The 15,510-nt window shown below is 39.3% G+C and overlaps 3 protein-coding genes across 3 annotated transcripts; all 3 read left to right on the top strand.

Moving 5' to 3' along the window:
• The first annotated feature begins 1,446 nt into the window (after positions 1-1,446).
• Positions 1,447-9,710, top strand: pask (PAS domain containing serine/threonine kinase). The gene is given in 22 exon segments (XM_025066277.1): positions 1,447-1,739; positions 1,846-2,088; positions 2,533-2,759; positions 2,845-3,015; positions 3,104-3,238; positions 3,358-3,495; positions 3,652-3,898; positions 4,226-4,401; positions 4,493-4,622; positions 4,725-4,896; positions 5,364-5,608; positions 5,677-5,800; positions 6,138-6,477; positions 6,479-6,692; positions 6,783-6,910; positions 7,008-7,175; positions 7,311-7,436; positions 7,523-7,657; positions 7,744-7,943; positions 8,551-8,684; positions 8,775-8,924; positions 9,036-9,710. Coding segments are annotated over 21 exon segments (3,738 nt in total). The 5' UTR covers positions 1,447-1,739; positions 1,846-1,883; the 3' UTR covers positions 9,209-9,710.
• A 347-nt stretch (positions 9,711-10,057) lies between these two features.
• On the top strand, positions 10,058-12,193 carry mterf4 (mitochondrial transcription termination factor 4). The gene is made up of 4 exons (XM_008333892.3): positions 10,058-10,143; positions 10,473-10,917; positions 11,264-11,448; positions 11,676-12,193. The coding sequence occupies exons 1-4, from the start codon at positions 10,117-10,119 to the stop codon at positions 12,096-12,098; spliced, it is 1,080 nt and encodes a 359-aa protein (XP_008332114.1). The 5' UTR covers positions 10,058-10,116; the 3' UTR covers positions 12,099-12,193.
• A 1,320-nt stretch (positions 12,194-13,513) lies between these two features.
• Positions 13,514-15,233, top strand: LOC103396024 (probable G-protein coupled receptor 148). Its single transcript, XM_008333945.2, has one exon. The coding sequence runs from the start codon at positions 13,755-13,757 to the stop codon at positions 14,706-14,708; it is 954 nt and encodes a 317-aa protein (XP_008332167.1). The 5' UTR covers positions 13,514-13,754; the 3' UTR covers positions 14,709-15,233.
• Positions 15,234-15,510: the final 277 nt, after the last annotated feature.

Here is a 15,510-nt window from a genome sequence, read left to right as displayed (position 1 = left end):
AAGAGAGAGAGAAAGAGAATAATAATATTATATATTTAGAGTTTTCTGCTTGCCACTTGTCTACATGAAGATCAACCAGTACTCATTGTTGTAGAGTGAGTTACTTGAAAAAGCCTGTATGCTACATAAAGCTATAGCAGCCTAACACATGGCCACCGTCACAACAGCAATCAAAGAAAGCATCAACAATTAAGAACCTCCTCTACTTCTGCAGAAACGACTGAGCCAAAACTTCAAAAAGATTACATAGGTAAAGAAAAAAGTATTACTACTGCTTAAATTACCTCTGCGTGTATGGGTGTGCTGAGAAACCTGTAGAGATTCTTATTGCAGAAAATAACATTTGGTAATTCATTACAGCTCATCTTAGTGCAGTAAAACTACAACAAAGACAAAATAAACATCAAATATACACAGTGTTCTGGTAGTAGATTTAAGTGAAGATGATGTGGGTATAATTAAGCCTGGTCTCAGCAGACTGGATGCATCAAAACAACACCATTGCAGCTACTGTACTGCTTCAGGCCTAAGGACAGTTCTGAAATTACTGCTTAGAGTATTACCACCAATATCAAGAGTTATCGTTGAAAATATGATCACATTCTCTGTGCTGACTGTTACATTTACCACTTTCCCTTATGAAGCAGCTGTGTGTGAATGGACATTTAAACTCTTTGTGTTTTTTACTCATACAAAGCATCCTTTACTGATCTATTGTATCCCTTCATTTACTATAATTTTTCTATTATCTGTGTTGATGATCCCTGATTAACAGAAGTTTTCGCTCAATGTCAGAGCAAAATTATTTGTCTCCTTACAGTTCTTGTACCCATCACCCCATTCAGAAGAGTTCCTGTAGCTAAAGAGTACAACAAACATTGACTGCTGCAGTTGTGGCACATGCAAAATCCCATGAAATTAAAAAAGTACCTCCCAGTTTTCAGCCTTACATGAAGGGATTAAATTTATGTTAAATGTATTCAGACATGGTTTCTGTGTTGTTCATCAAATTTGTACATGCAAATAAATAGCATATCATTCTCATCTGTTTTTGTGTGTGTTTATGAATTCTTAGTCTTATCAGACTCAACGACTTGTTTTGTGAGGTTTTGCTTTATGAATTTTGTATTATATTAAGTATGTATCGTTTTTTCGGATAATGGAAAATACATTATTAAAACTACTCTAGTACTAGTATACATTCGCATTATATGCAGTGAGCGTTTAAAATCTCTGGATTTTATACTGTAAAAATTTAAATTATTTTCTAAAGTGGGCATTTCCGGGTCTTCCGGCTAACTACCCAATGGGCTTGTTATTTGTCAGCGCGGTCTTTGATTGGCTACTCCTGTGACGTCATCGAGTCATCGTGTCGGCTGGCGCTTGAAACCCGCGGATTACAAAAACAAAATAAAACGAAGTAAAATAACAGCAGAACAGGTAAACTAATTGAGGAATGATTGATTGAGGATGGACTAATATTAGATATATCGTCAAATATTGATTTAGTCTTTACAACTTATTTTAGGAAAAGAAGAGACAAATAGAGAAAAGGGTGTTTCTTTGTAAAAACATTAGCAGGAGCTATCGCTAGCCAGGTACCCGGGGGAGGAAACGTTACCTTGTCAACTAGAGACAACTAAAACGGCTGTATCTATTATCAGCCGATGCAGCTGGAGAAGATAATTTTCACGTTGCGTCCCTACAGTTTGGGCGTATAATCTGAGACTGGAACTCGAGTAAGTCAAGGAAGATTAAAAAAAAACATTTTATGACAAAAACGAGCCTTTTTATTCGAACCTGAAAATCTATATGTACATGGTCGCGATTGCTAATTTACTGTAGCCGTATTGTTGTCTGTTTCAGCAGGGCAAGTCGCAGAAATGTCACTGTCGACCGAGACACGTTCTGGATTGAATCCGGGTCATAGACTCAAATGCGAAACCATCTGTGTGGTACCAGACCTTTCTTCTGTTCTCCTGGAAGATGACTTTGACCATAACAAATCATTCCCACACACTCGGAGACCAATGTACAACAGGCAACATTTGGCGCTGCAGCGTCGTTATTGTCCGGGTTCTTTGACAGGTAAGAATAAGCCCTGTTTTGTTGTGATGCAGCTCTTGTGACTAGTGATAATGATAATAATGATGACTGGATCCCCACACATCAAGAGAAGGCAGTCATAAAACTCAAATCCTCATTAACGTTGCTTAAGTTCTTTTAAAACTTTTAAAAATAAAATCCAAATCTGCTTCAAAATTGAGTTAATATTTAATTAAATAAAAAAAGACAAGGGTATTTTGAATTTTAACCTATTTTAATTTGTAAATGTTTTGAAGTTTCTTTGCTCACTATGACATATCTGATTTACTTAGTTTATGTTTTTGTAATTGATAATTAGGCTTTGGAACAAAGCTTTAAAGCCTTTGACATAAGAAGTTACAGTTACATCAACAGTTTAATTTTTTATTTCTGAAGTTTGATTTTGATAAGGTAATTTTATGTTAATACTTTCTATTTTATGTACAGGAGAACATTTGGATGTGTTCAGTTCTAACTCTGCACAAAATCATCAGAAATGCAGTCTGCATCGGGCCTCCCTAGTTTCTTCCATCTGTCTGCCACATCGATCTTCTCCTTTGGAGTCAGAGGAAAGCCTTTTCTCTCAACTGTCAGGAAAGTTTGGCCTAAAGGAATCTCCATCGGTCCTCAACCCAAACAAAGTCATTCTCACAATTGACCAAAAGTCCAGAGAGGTTAGAGTCTCATTAAACTGGCCTAAAGCCACAGTGAAACTCAGACATGGACAGAAAATGAAAAGGATATGTTCTTCTCTTTCAGATTCTGTCCGTGAATGAGCAGGCCTGCAGGCTGTTCGAGTACACCACTGATGAGCTGGTTGGAAAAAAGTTGGATTTTTTCATAAAGAAAACCAGTCAGGTCCTGGAACAAGCTTTAGAAGAGGATTTTCTGCTTGGTGATGGAACAGTTTCAGCCATGTGTGGAAAAGTGGTAAGAAATATGCAGACAGAAAAATAACAATAGAAAACTACTACTTAGTCAGATTTATTTTTAATAATGTACAAATAATTTTCTGTAGGTGGATGTTTTGACTCTCTCTGGAGAAGTGCCAGTGTCTGTGTGTACACACAAACCGTCGCAAGTGGAAGATGAATGTCTTGTTATTATGGAAAATGTGGAACGCTTGTCAGCCTTCATCTCCTTTTCACAGGATGTAAGTAAGACAAGACGTTGGAGCTTTGAACAGTGATTTGTCTGAAAAGATGTAGTGAATAATTATGTTGATTTTTGCTGTTTTGAGATTAATTTCTTACACCCTTGATGTACCATTAGGGCATCATCCTCAGCTGTGACTTGACATTTGCCCATCTCCATGGATATCAACATCCTGATGAGATAAAAGGAGTTTCCGTGAAGAAACTAATCCCATCTTTGCAAATACCTCTTCATGCCGCTCATGCCTGGCCTAAGGTGAATGCACGAAACCCTAACTGTCTCACTTAGGAAAAAAAGGTTTCTAAGCTCAGATTTCCATGTGTCTCCTAAACACTGTTTCTTATACAGGGAAAAATCAGATAAGAAATGTTATGGTTGATATACTTTTTTTTTTTGCTTTTATATTTTCAGATGCTACGGGTACAGAGACAGTGCGGTAAAGCCAGAAGTGGTGCGTTGGTCCCTCTATGTATCAAACTTCAGGGAGCAGTTCTATGCGGAAAACTTCAAAACCTAAACGACGAGACCCAATGCACATACTCAACAGCCTGTCTGAAAAACGTTTCACAAGAGCAGCAGTCTTTCTCCCCTCATTCCTTCCCTGTTTGCAAAACAGAGTTAAACTGTGAGCAACATAATGGAAAAGATCAGCCTTCAGGTAAGTTTAGTGTAAGTCTAAGCTGTCGTCCTTTGCTTGACCACAGGGGGTTTCAGTTCAATGTTTACAAGCAAATAACAGCTTACTGGTAATCCTGCCCCAACATCTATCATATTTAAAATGGTTGCAACCCTCTTTCCACAAACTCCCAACTGAGGAAAAAATGGTAAAAGTTACAATACTTTTCACTTACTCACTGCTGCTCTTAAAATGCTTTTAACCATGAGAGAGAAAAAAATAATTACTTCATATAATGATAGTGATAACAACAAAATTAACAAAAACTGGTGTAGCTAACATTTATTTTTCCTCCTTGTAATCTTAAAGCCCTGGACAACAGTGCTAGCCCCTTGAGCCCATCATTGGAATACTCTGGTACAGTTTGGGTGTTTGCCCCGTTGGGTGGCCTCCTCCTACTTTGCCCCAATGGTGTCATCTCCAGCATCCACAACCACCTGGCTCTCCGTTTGTTTGGCTACAGCAAACATGAGTTGGAAGGAAAAGTAAGACCAAAAAGACCTGCGTCAAAAAAGTCCCTTTGGATCGACTGAGTTCTAAACTTGAATTCCTTACCTGCTGGTTTGTCATTTACAGAGCGTTGCCTTCTTGATGCCTGGTTTCTATGAATCCATGAGGGACTCGGTCAGGAATGCGTGTCCATTCCCCAATTCTCGAGTAGAGGCTGCTAAAAGTACAGCCTTGTCCAAAATGTCAGGGAAAACTGGTGAGCACTTAGACGTTTGTTGTGTCAAAGGTAGTGATGAGTTGTCATTACTGGAGTTTGTTTGTTTGTACTGTGTGTGATTAATCTTACATTTGTTTCTAGATCCATCCTCACTTATAGCTGGAGATATGGCCATGGTTCAACAAGCTGTCCTGGACAGAACTCTGACAGGAAGAGGCAAGATCTTCACTGGCACCAGTACCAGACTGGACAAACAGGGCAGCGCATTGTCAACACTTTCACTTCCTGCAGTCACATCCACACGTGTTGTCACGTAAGTAAACCTTAACATGGGCAAACTTTCATATGTCACCTGTGTTTGACTTAATATATGCTGAACAAAATATTTTGATGAAGCACTTCACCTGCAGTCATTTGTCATATTTATCCCGAGTAATCATGACTAATTCTAAATAATTACAATTATGATTTATTATATTATTGATTTTAAAAGATGGGTACAACTGTCTTTTTGTAATGTCATTGCAGTAAGTGCATCTTTCATCATCACAGCATGTTGGTTTTAAGCTGTTCTGACCTTCAAGTGCTTTCCTAAAAATAATCATCTTCTTCCATCTGTTTCAGCATTGTTTAGGCTGACTGCCACTGGCATTGTCAGACTTTTGCACATTCATACCTTGGTTTCTTGAACGAACAGCTAATCTGCTGAGCACCTGGATAGCAGCACAGACTTTTGGCTGTCTTTGGTAATTAAATTTGGCCTTTTTGTTCTTTTCTTAGTGCTGACGACACCTCCGAGCTGATGGCAGAGGCAGCCCAGGTTGCTCCTTGTTGCAGCCATCTAGAAACCACAGGAAGCACTCAGGCGCTCCTGAAGACATTTGCATGGGTGGAACCTCCAGGAGACGACACCTGCTGCCCCACTGTCTATGAACCAGGGCAAAAAGACCCTAAACAGCAGCTCTGTAATGGAACACAGAAGAGCAATAAACCCCCAAACCCCGTCAACATTGATGTCATCACAGGTGAGACATTGAGTTCCCATTGAGTTATTTTGCATTGAAATGTGCTGACAATGTTATGTTCTCTTCAGAAAATCAGAGAGGACATGCTGTTTGTGGGCAGGATGGCCCCTCCCCTGAAAGAGATAAATGCCCAAAATCATGTGCCTCTGTCCTGCAAGACTCGAGCTTTGAGGTCATTTCAATGGAAAGCAGGTGAGAGAAGAAAATATGATTTGTTTAGTCATTAAAAGATCGATTTTTCTCAGTGGATTTTGGATTAGGAAGATTAGGAAACCAAAAATTTCAAAATAAATGTGCGTTGGCCTCCAGGTCTCAGGCGGTTTTCTGGTCCATGCAACGATCATCAGTATTCCTTACATAATTATTAACAAAAACACCATCTTGTTCCTGCTGGACCAGTATTTGACCCACCACTAAAATAAGTCATAATTTCTCTGTAATGATCCCCCACATTCTCTTGAGAAACACCAATATGGGCGAGTGTGGACGAACATGATGTGTTGTAATCTTTGTTGATTTATATCCCCAGGTCTTCCTCTGGTTTCTGTGAAAGGTTTGCTGGTCATGGTGTATCTGACCCAGGTCAGGGAGGGTCTTGCGCAGCTCGGTACACGGACGACTCGGCGAGCTGCTTCCTGGACATCAATAGCAACGGAGACCTTGTAACGAGGGCACTGGCAGAGCTGGACCTGAGCAGTAGTGTGGAGCTGCTCAGTGGTGTAGTTTACAATGATGCCAATCAACACTCAACAGAGATCCTGCAAACACCTTCTCCATGCCGGGTCAGTTTTGACCAAAATGCAGAGCCAGTTGAAGCTAAAGATGCTGCTGTTGAGGACAGAAATGATTTAGGTGAAGAACGGCAAAAGGACCCGGGCGAACAGGACCCCTGGGGAGGAAAGAGGGGGGAGTTCTGTGGAGGAGTTCTGTGTTCAGATTAATGGCAGAATTCAGACGCTGTCTGAAACTCCTACAACGTCGACACCTAAAAGACAGAACAGGCAAAAACTACCCTCTGACAGAGCAGAGATACATGAGGGAAGATTCAAAGGAAATGCCTACCACAGAGATGGCACCAGAGTGGGTTGGTACAATTAAGTGATTCTGATATATTTATTGATTTTAAACAGTTGTTTTAGGTTTATGTTGTGATGAAATCTCATTCTGTCAACAGATGTGCAGTTTGATGTTTGTAAAGCTAAGCTTGAAGACAGCAGCTCTATGTTCTGTGTTTGGATAAGTAGACCTGGTCCACAGACAGAGTCACTGCTGCACAGCCAATCAGATGCCAGTCTAGGAGAGGTCAGTGGTACACGACAATCTTGAACACTCACCTTTAACTTTTTTGGTTTGGCTAATTATTTTGTTGTTTGGTGGTTTGTTTGTTTTTTTTGGTCAGAGAATTTGTGAGGCCAGTCATGGTGAGGCTTTACGGTCCACTTTGGACTTGGACCAATCTCGAGCCTGTGATGGACAGTTTGAAGAAGATTACCAGCCTATCAAAGCTGTGGGTAAAGGAGCCTTCGGTTTTGTCTGGAAAGCAGTACGGCGTTGTGATGGACAAGAAGTAAGAAATACAGTTTATTTTAAAAAAGATACAAGAAGTAAGAAATACAGTTTATTTTTAAAAAAAATTTAGTCCTCCATATAAATATTTGAATGCCTTTGGTACAGGTTTGGGTTGTTTTTTTTTTAACTTCAGGTGGTAGTGAAGTTCATCAGTAAAGCCAGGATAGTGAGCGACTGCTGGGTGGATGATCCCATGTTGGGAAGAGTCAGCCAAGAGATTGCCATACTGACAAGAGTACAGCACCACAATATTGTTAAGGTAAATTGGTCGTTAAACAGCGTCATCACTGGTTCATTAAATCTGACAGGTTTGTTTTCATCACATTCATGTGTGTGTGTTATTAGGTTCTCGAAGTGTTTGAGAATGGAAGTTACTTCCAGATGGTGATGGAGAAACATGGTGACGGTTTGGACCTTTTTGAGTTTATTGACATGCAGCCCAGACTGGACGAGCCTCTGGCCAGCTACATCTTCAGACAGGTGAGCGTGTTCTGAGGAGAGGAGCTGCACGAGAAGGTGAAGTGTTGATTGACCTGTGGTTAAACTGGTGTTTCTCTGTGTTCCAGTTGGTAGCCGCTGTCTTCTATCTAAGGACTAAGAACATCCTTCACAGGGACATTAAAGATGAGAACATTATCATCGACAAGTGTTTTCACATTCGACTTATAGACTTTGGCTCTGCGGCAATGATGGCTCCCAGGAAACTTTTTTATAATTTCTGCGGCACACTTGAGTACTGCTCACCAGAGGTGCTTCAGGGAAATCCGTGAGTGTTAAACTGTTCTAAATGTCCGACAGAGATCGCTGTGTCATTTGTCCCTTTTATAACAAATGAGCAGAAAACAGATTACATCTATTAAACATAATAATCAAAAACACATGTACTTAATTATTTAGCCAAAATAGGGAAAGTGTTTGAAACCAGATGTTTAGAGAACAAATACGAACTTTCTTACTGTAATAAATGTCCTCCTACATGCACTAACACCCAGCTTGCTTTGATAGTTTCCTCCAAACAATCTTCATTTACAAATTGAACATCATGTGCTAGAAGACCTGAGACCATAAACCCCTCAGGGAAATGTTTACTAAGGTTATAAATCCATTGACTGGGTCCATTAGCGAACACTCTGCTCTGCTTTCTATGCCTCTTTCTTTGCTTTCTATTTCTCTAGCTTGTTCTACTTTTCTGTTGAGCTGGTGAACATTGACTGATTATTAACAGGAAAGTGTTTTTTAAAATTTAACCCTATTAAAATGGATAGCAAAATTAATCTCAGTGTTGTTTCTAGTCTTGCAAACACTACATGTATTCTGATTCCATCTTTTATGCGTTGTACAAATTGTCAAAACTCACTCTCTTATTTTTGTAGCTATGAGGGTCCAGAACTGGAGCTGTGGTCTCTGGGAGTTTTGCTCTACACACTGCTCTTCAGCGAGAACCCCTTCTGTGATGTGGGGGAAATCTTGACGGCCAAACTCAAAACACCATTTCCTCTCTCTCCAGGTACAGCGCTGATAATATTTACTTTTGGTATAAAATGTTACATCTGCCTCTGGAGAGGTTTAACAAATATCCGCCTGTGTGCCATTTAAGATCTCAGTGACATGTTATATGGAATGCTCAACCCCGATCCGGTTCAGAGGATGACCCTAGATCAGCTGCTGCTCCAGCCCTGGATCAGTCAGCCCATATCTCTGGCAGAGTACAGCTGGGCAGAGGTGCTTCCTGCAACACAGAGTTTATGTAAGTGCTTTTTACAACCATGGAATTACCATTCCACCTGTTGCTGGCAGTTATCTGTTGGTTAAATCTAAGGATGTTATTTATTTTTATGCCCACTCTCTTTACAAACAGGCTCACCACAGCAGCAGGAACCAAGCCCTGATGTTTATAAAAGACAAGCCTTGTTCCCAGATCATGGTGACGAGACTCTGCCTGATGATGAAGAGGAAGACGAAGATGAGGATGAGAGGTTGTCCAGGGCTGCCCTGGAGATGGAACTTCAGAAGTATCTCCATGACGACTAAAGTCCAGAATCAAATTTTAGCATTTGATCTGCGGTAGTGCAAAATTGACATAAAAAGCCAAATTAGGTTGAGATGAAGCTTTTTGTACACGATGTGCCTTTGTCTTTATGAAGTATACACTCATTGTTTTAATAAGAATTATCCCTTACTGTTATGTTATTTGTCTAGCTGCTACAATGTCAGAAACTATTTTCAGTAACTAAATTTTCAGTGCAATATGGGCACACATAATATAGCACTATATTTTCCCTTTATTATTTGTTTTTAAATCTTTCCATTTATTTATTTTTTTCACATTGACAACAACCTAAGCCTGACAATGGTTTCTAGTAATCCAGAATAACTATCCTTAACAGTGTGACCTCCAACTTGTCTCCTTTTTTGTAGACAGATCTTTCTATCATTTTGACGAATATATTTACTGTTACATATTTTAATCATTTATGTTCAAAGTTTGTAAGTATCTTTACAATATTTTAACTATTTTTATACATCAATAAATATTCATATCATAATTTTGAGTTTCTTGGTAATGTTTTTTCACTTTTTTTCTTTACAGTATTTATGAATATATGCTCATAAATGCAGCTGTCTAAGACATCATATGATTGATGACAATTAAATTCAAAATTAGTGAATATTTTCAAATAAGGTTGTATTCCATGTTCATGAAAAGTAAATCATTTGATATAGAATTTTAAAATGTATTGAATAGACAACAATGAAACTTTATTTTCTCTCTTTTAAATAAACATGAATATATGCGGCATACACTGCTGATAAACTGTTCCGTTATACTGTTTCAATATTTATTCTCTAAATAAAATGTAAAACAAATGATAAGAAAAAACCCGGAACCTTTAATCTTTTCCCTTTTCGACTACGGACCTATTTTTCGACGGACAAGCATGGGAACCACCTTTGCAGCGCGACGGGTAAAACAAATGATACTGACATTGTAAAAATAATACTGTTTTGGTTTTGTGGATAGAGTCTTGTGATGGAACTTGTATGCCCTTACCAAACGTTTGATGTAGAACTAAAACGAGACAAACTGAATAAAGGACGGAAAATAATGATCGGATTATTTGACTGGACCAGAATATATTTACTTTTCGATTGAACATTAAAATTGTTTTAACAGAACTTCTAACCAGAAAATACAATATAATTTATTTGTTACTTCGCAAATCTACTTCCTGTCGATCTGCAGCCGAAGTTGCATAGTTCACATGTGCAGTTTACTGTTATTATGTGTCTAAAGGTTCTCAGATGGACTGTCAGAACCACCATCGCCTCCTCTCTATTCAGCCCACTACAAGTTGGAAGATCTTGTCTCATCCAGCCGCGTTGCCTCGGATGTGGACTCCTCTGTTCTTCCACTAACCAGGATATTCTGCAGTCAGGAAGACATTTGTCCAAAGTTAGCCATGGTTCTGGAAAGCCAGTGCCAGAGCTGTCCCTGCAGTCTTTGATAGATTTGGGTTTCACAGAAGAACAGGCTGTCGAACTACAAACAGTTGCGTCCAAAGTAAAAGGAAGAACTGTTGCCAAAAATGCTCTTCCAACCCTCACAGCCCTGTTACTCCTCGGGTTGAATTCTGCAAGTGTTCAGAAGATTCTGCTAAAATGTCCTGAACTGCTCACTGTGACAGATTCACAGGTGCAACAAAGCGTTGCCAACCTGAGGAAGCTAGGTTTTGTGGAAGGTAAGATCACCCTGATGGTTATGTCTTAGTTAACTAGGATGTATTCAGTTAGTACAATGACAGATTAGATGTATCAACACTTACTACTTACTTACTACTCCAATGGTCAATGTTTTCTTGTGAAAATCTATTGCAATTTTTATGTCATGTTCTGCATGATTTGACAACACTATTTATTATGACAGCACTTGTATATTGTGTTGAGAGATTATATTACAAAACACTCAGCCGTTACGATGTTCGGGATTGTCCCTTAAATGGGTCTGTCTGAATATTAATACTTTAGCTCTGTCAGATATACAGTACAGGTAAAACCAAACTAAACTTTTTCTCTGTCCCCTCTCAGGCAGCCTTCAGAGAGTTGTGGCTTATTACCCCCAGATCCTGACTGTGTCTGTGAAGGCACTAAAACAGATGGTGATGTTTCTCAGAGAGAATTGCTTGTTTACTGTTCAGCAGCTCAAATACATCCTCAGGGACACACCATCAGTAGTCTTGGAGGACCAGAGAGACGTGGAGTACAAGTTTCAGGTCAGCAAGTAAAATCAGAAGGGGAAAAAATGAGGTTCGATCTGTTAAATTTGGAACTAACCAGAATGTCATACACAGCCATTTTATTTTGTTATGCTTCACTAAAATTGTATAGTACTGGAAACAAAAATAGTTTGGAACTTAAAAAATGAAATATTTTTTTTATTAAAATAAATCATTTATTTACACAAATGGCAATAATGGTATTTTCTTCCGTTATTCCACAGTATGTCTACTTCAGAATGGGTATCAAACAGAAGGAGATGATAAAGGCCAGGTTGTTCAGTTACCCTCTAGATGAGATTCGCTGTCGGCACCTTTTTCTGGAGCGCAGGGGTCTGTACCAAACCCCCGACAAGAAGAGACAGACACTCATCATTAACCCTACACTGAACAGAATCCTTCCTGTCAGTCAGGACACCTTCATCACCACAGTTGCCAAAGCATCTTTGGAGGAGTATGAAGTCTTTCAAAAACTAATGGCCAGAGAATGGCAGGAAGAAGAGTGGGATTATGGCAGAATTGAAGCTGATGATGATGATGATGATGATGATGATGATGATGATGATGATGATGATGATGATGATAAAGGTGAGGAGACTGCTGCCAAGAGTCAATACAAAAAGAAAAAGAAAAGAAATAACATATAACTGACATTTATTTAAATTATTTCATGGAGAAATTGGGTAAATGTATAAAAGATGTTGTCTTTAAATGTAATAATAAAATGTTTTATTCTGCTGGGTGTGGACTGCTGGCTCATAATGAAGTGCTACAGAAGATTCTTATCTAAAACACACACACATGGAAAGATGATGATTCTCTTTAGGATGTAGCTGTGGTGTCAGAGATTGTTCATTGTTATGTAACTCAAAGTCACAGATGGAGAAACAAATGTTTCAACAGGAGATGAATAAGAAAGCAAATGTGGATTTAATCAAATTAATTAAGTTGGTGTCAAATCTTAATGTGTGATAGAACAGTTGGTTGCAAAAGCCCCAGCCTGAAGAGGATGAAATGCACTTCCACCCTGTCACTATGTAACGACCAAGAGGCTGCGGTTTTCTCCATCCACACGGGCTGTGTGAGTCAACACACACACACACGCTCACGGCGTCAGATAAGGCCCAGCGAGGAGGACAGATCACACATTAGACTCATCGATCCATAGGAGCGCTAAGCTTTACACGTGTGGAACTACAACAGCCGAGAGGTTATTTTCTGGGCATGCGGTAAGAAAACGCACCTTTGGCAATCGATGATAAGTCGATATACACGTCCATGTAAGGTTTGAACAGTTCTTGTTATGTTGGCATTTTGCACAACTAATGAGCAGCTGCTGTTTGTTGGTTGTACTAAAAACTAAAAACTGAATCAATCACATCAATGTTAATACATATGTATCATCTGTACAGCTGTACGCACATTTTTAAAGATATGATAGATTCGTTGTTCACTTACATAGTCTTTTACATTTGCTGTACACTGTATACATTTTGTTTATTTGAATTTGAATAACAGCAGACCCAACGAGGAAGAGGTCATCTGTGTTTTGTTTGTATTACTAGGTGGATAATCTGTCTCTTATATGACTCCAGGTGAAAAGGCTCTACAAGGCAACCAAAGCAGTTCATGAGAAAAGGTTCCATGTTTGTTTAGCCTGCAATTCATCAAGATTACAGGTGAGAGAAAACTAAGTGGATGTTTGAAGGCTATAATTCAAGCTTGTCCACTGCTGGTATTTTCTTCTTATAGATACACAACTGTTGGGTTACAAGGCCTTCTTTTAGTTGCTAAGTATTGGAGGTATTGAATGTTGTTTTTTGACAGTGAACTCTTTGTAGGGTTTAATACAGTATAGAAAAATGCTCAAAAGATAATGCAAAATAGCATTAGCTATGTGGCTCTGGAGCAGAGGAATTGTTTTGTGTTGTTATTGTGTTATGCCATGAACATAGCAAAACATAATTTACATAAAATAACAAACATAAAAACAACAATTTACATTTTTTGTCACAAATTATATTTCAGCAAATAGAGAGTTTAAATGCATGATTAATATATCTGTAAAATCAATAATATATGAATCACATTTGAGAAAAATACTGAACAAAATACATTTATATAAATAAGCTTTGTAGTTTTGTCTTGACTTTAAAATGATCAAAATGATGACGTGTTTTTATAAAAAAAAATTACTAATAATTGTTTTTCAATCCACAGGAAACTGCAGGCGGAAGTGACTCATACAATATAAATACTATCAGCATATCAGTTCATCTGTGTCTCCATATGAGAAAAGGAAAATGTCATCCACCCATGTGATGTCCAACCTGACAGTGGAGTGGGTTGACATTCTGAGGAGGTGGCACCTTCAATATTTTTTCATCCCAACTGCCTTCGTCACCTTCATCACCTTGCTAGTTGATCCCCTCCTCCTGACGTGCATCTTTCGGTCCCGTGCTCTCCGTCAGGAGACACGTTACCTGCTGGTGGCCAACACTCTAATGGCAGACATGCTCTTCCTCATCCTTAACCTGGCCACCATACTGTGCAATGTTCTGACAGCACAGTTACCCTGGATTGTGTGTGGACTGGTCACAGCTGTCACTGTCACTGCCTACTGCTGTGCCATCCTCACTGTCACCCTGATGGTGGTGGACACCTACACCGCTGTCCGCTGGCCCCTCCATTACCATGATCTCCTTCCTCCTGCCCGTACCCACTGTATACTGGCAGGAGTGTGGCTGCTGGCAGCTTTGTACCCTTTTACCCTGGTGATAATGATGAAGCAGAGGGACAGTTTCAACGAGACGCTACCGGTTTGCCTGGCCCTGGTCTCCCTCGGCCTCATTCAAATTGAGATAGTTGGGATCCACATCTACTTCTTTGTTGCCGCGATGATTTGCGCCATGCTTATTTTTTACTGCTACATTCGACTCTACATGGTGACAAGGACTCAGGGCATCTGGCAGAACCGCTTCTCCAGAGCCCGGGTTACCCTGCTGGCACACGGGCTTCTGCTTCTGCTATACTTTGCCCCCGGCTTTGTTTTCACCCTGGAGCTCTCTCTGCTCCAGAGAAATGACATAAGTCAAGATGTTCAAGTGTGGATCAGCACAGTAAATATGTGTGTTTTAATGTTGCTGCCCAGAGCCTTCGCTCCATACCTCTATGGACTGAGGTACAGGGAAATATCTGAAACTGTCATGCAGCTGCTGTATCGAAACAGCAGGTCTGGACAGTCCACCGTATCATGAATGTTTCACCAGAAATGTCAGTAAAAATTAATTCTCTGTGTCATTACTTTAACTGCAGGTATTTAATGGATGGTACAAAAAGCTGCTCAAAACAAAAAAAAAACAAACTCTGATCACAAAGATCTCTAACACTGCCTTCGTCCAATGACTTCTAGAATTGGCTCCAATGCCCCCTTGGCCCTGGGGGATTAGGAAGGAGAGGATGAGTGGATGGAGTGGGATAACAAAAACAAAAGTAACCCAATCATTGAAACCTTTCTGGGATATGGCTTGTTATCAAAATTATTTGTGAAATAATCATTTTCAGTTGCTTCTACGCTAATGGGTTACCACAATAAATCCTCCTCATGTTAGAAGTGTTTACTATTAAAAACCTCTATATTTAACACATTAGCACACAGCTGGAATCACACCTTCACTTTTGCAGATGAAAAACAAATCCCTATCAGGCAAATTCTGGTCTTTCATATTAGTTTTCTAGCAGTAAGAAAAAGCAGACAACATGTAAAGGAGTGACGCTAACATCCCCTGACAACATGTAAAGGAGTGACGCTAACATAACTATAACTATGTAACTATATTTACAGTACCAAACATGGATGTTTTTTGGGGTGTTTTTTTTTTTCTTTCTCTTTTTCGAAATGTTTTTCTGCTCTTCTGTTCAGTTGACTCACTGTTTCATTAAAAGCCATTACATTTGTAAAATAAAAACAGAATCCCCAGACACATTTTATAGTCACTGTGTAATGAACTGTCCGAGCTGTTCATGTTGATTTGGCATTTTATGACTGCAGTAACAAAG

This window comes from Cynoglossus semilaevis, chromosome 20 (genome assembly GCF_000523025.1).
Source record: "Cynoglossus semilaevis isolate Cse_v1.0 chromosome 20, Cse_v1.0, whole genome shotgun sequence".
In the NCBI taxonomy this organism is placed as follows: Eukaryota; Metazoa; Chordata; class Actinopteri; order Pleuronectiformes; family Cynoglossidae; genus Cynoglossus; species Cynoglossus semilaevis.
The sequence above is the reverse complement of the archived record's forward strand: the minus strand, read 5'-3'. Positions and strand labels throughout refer to the sequence as shown.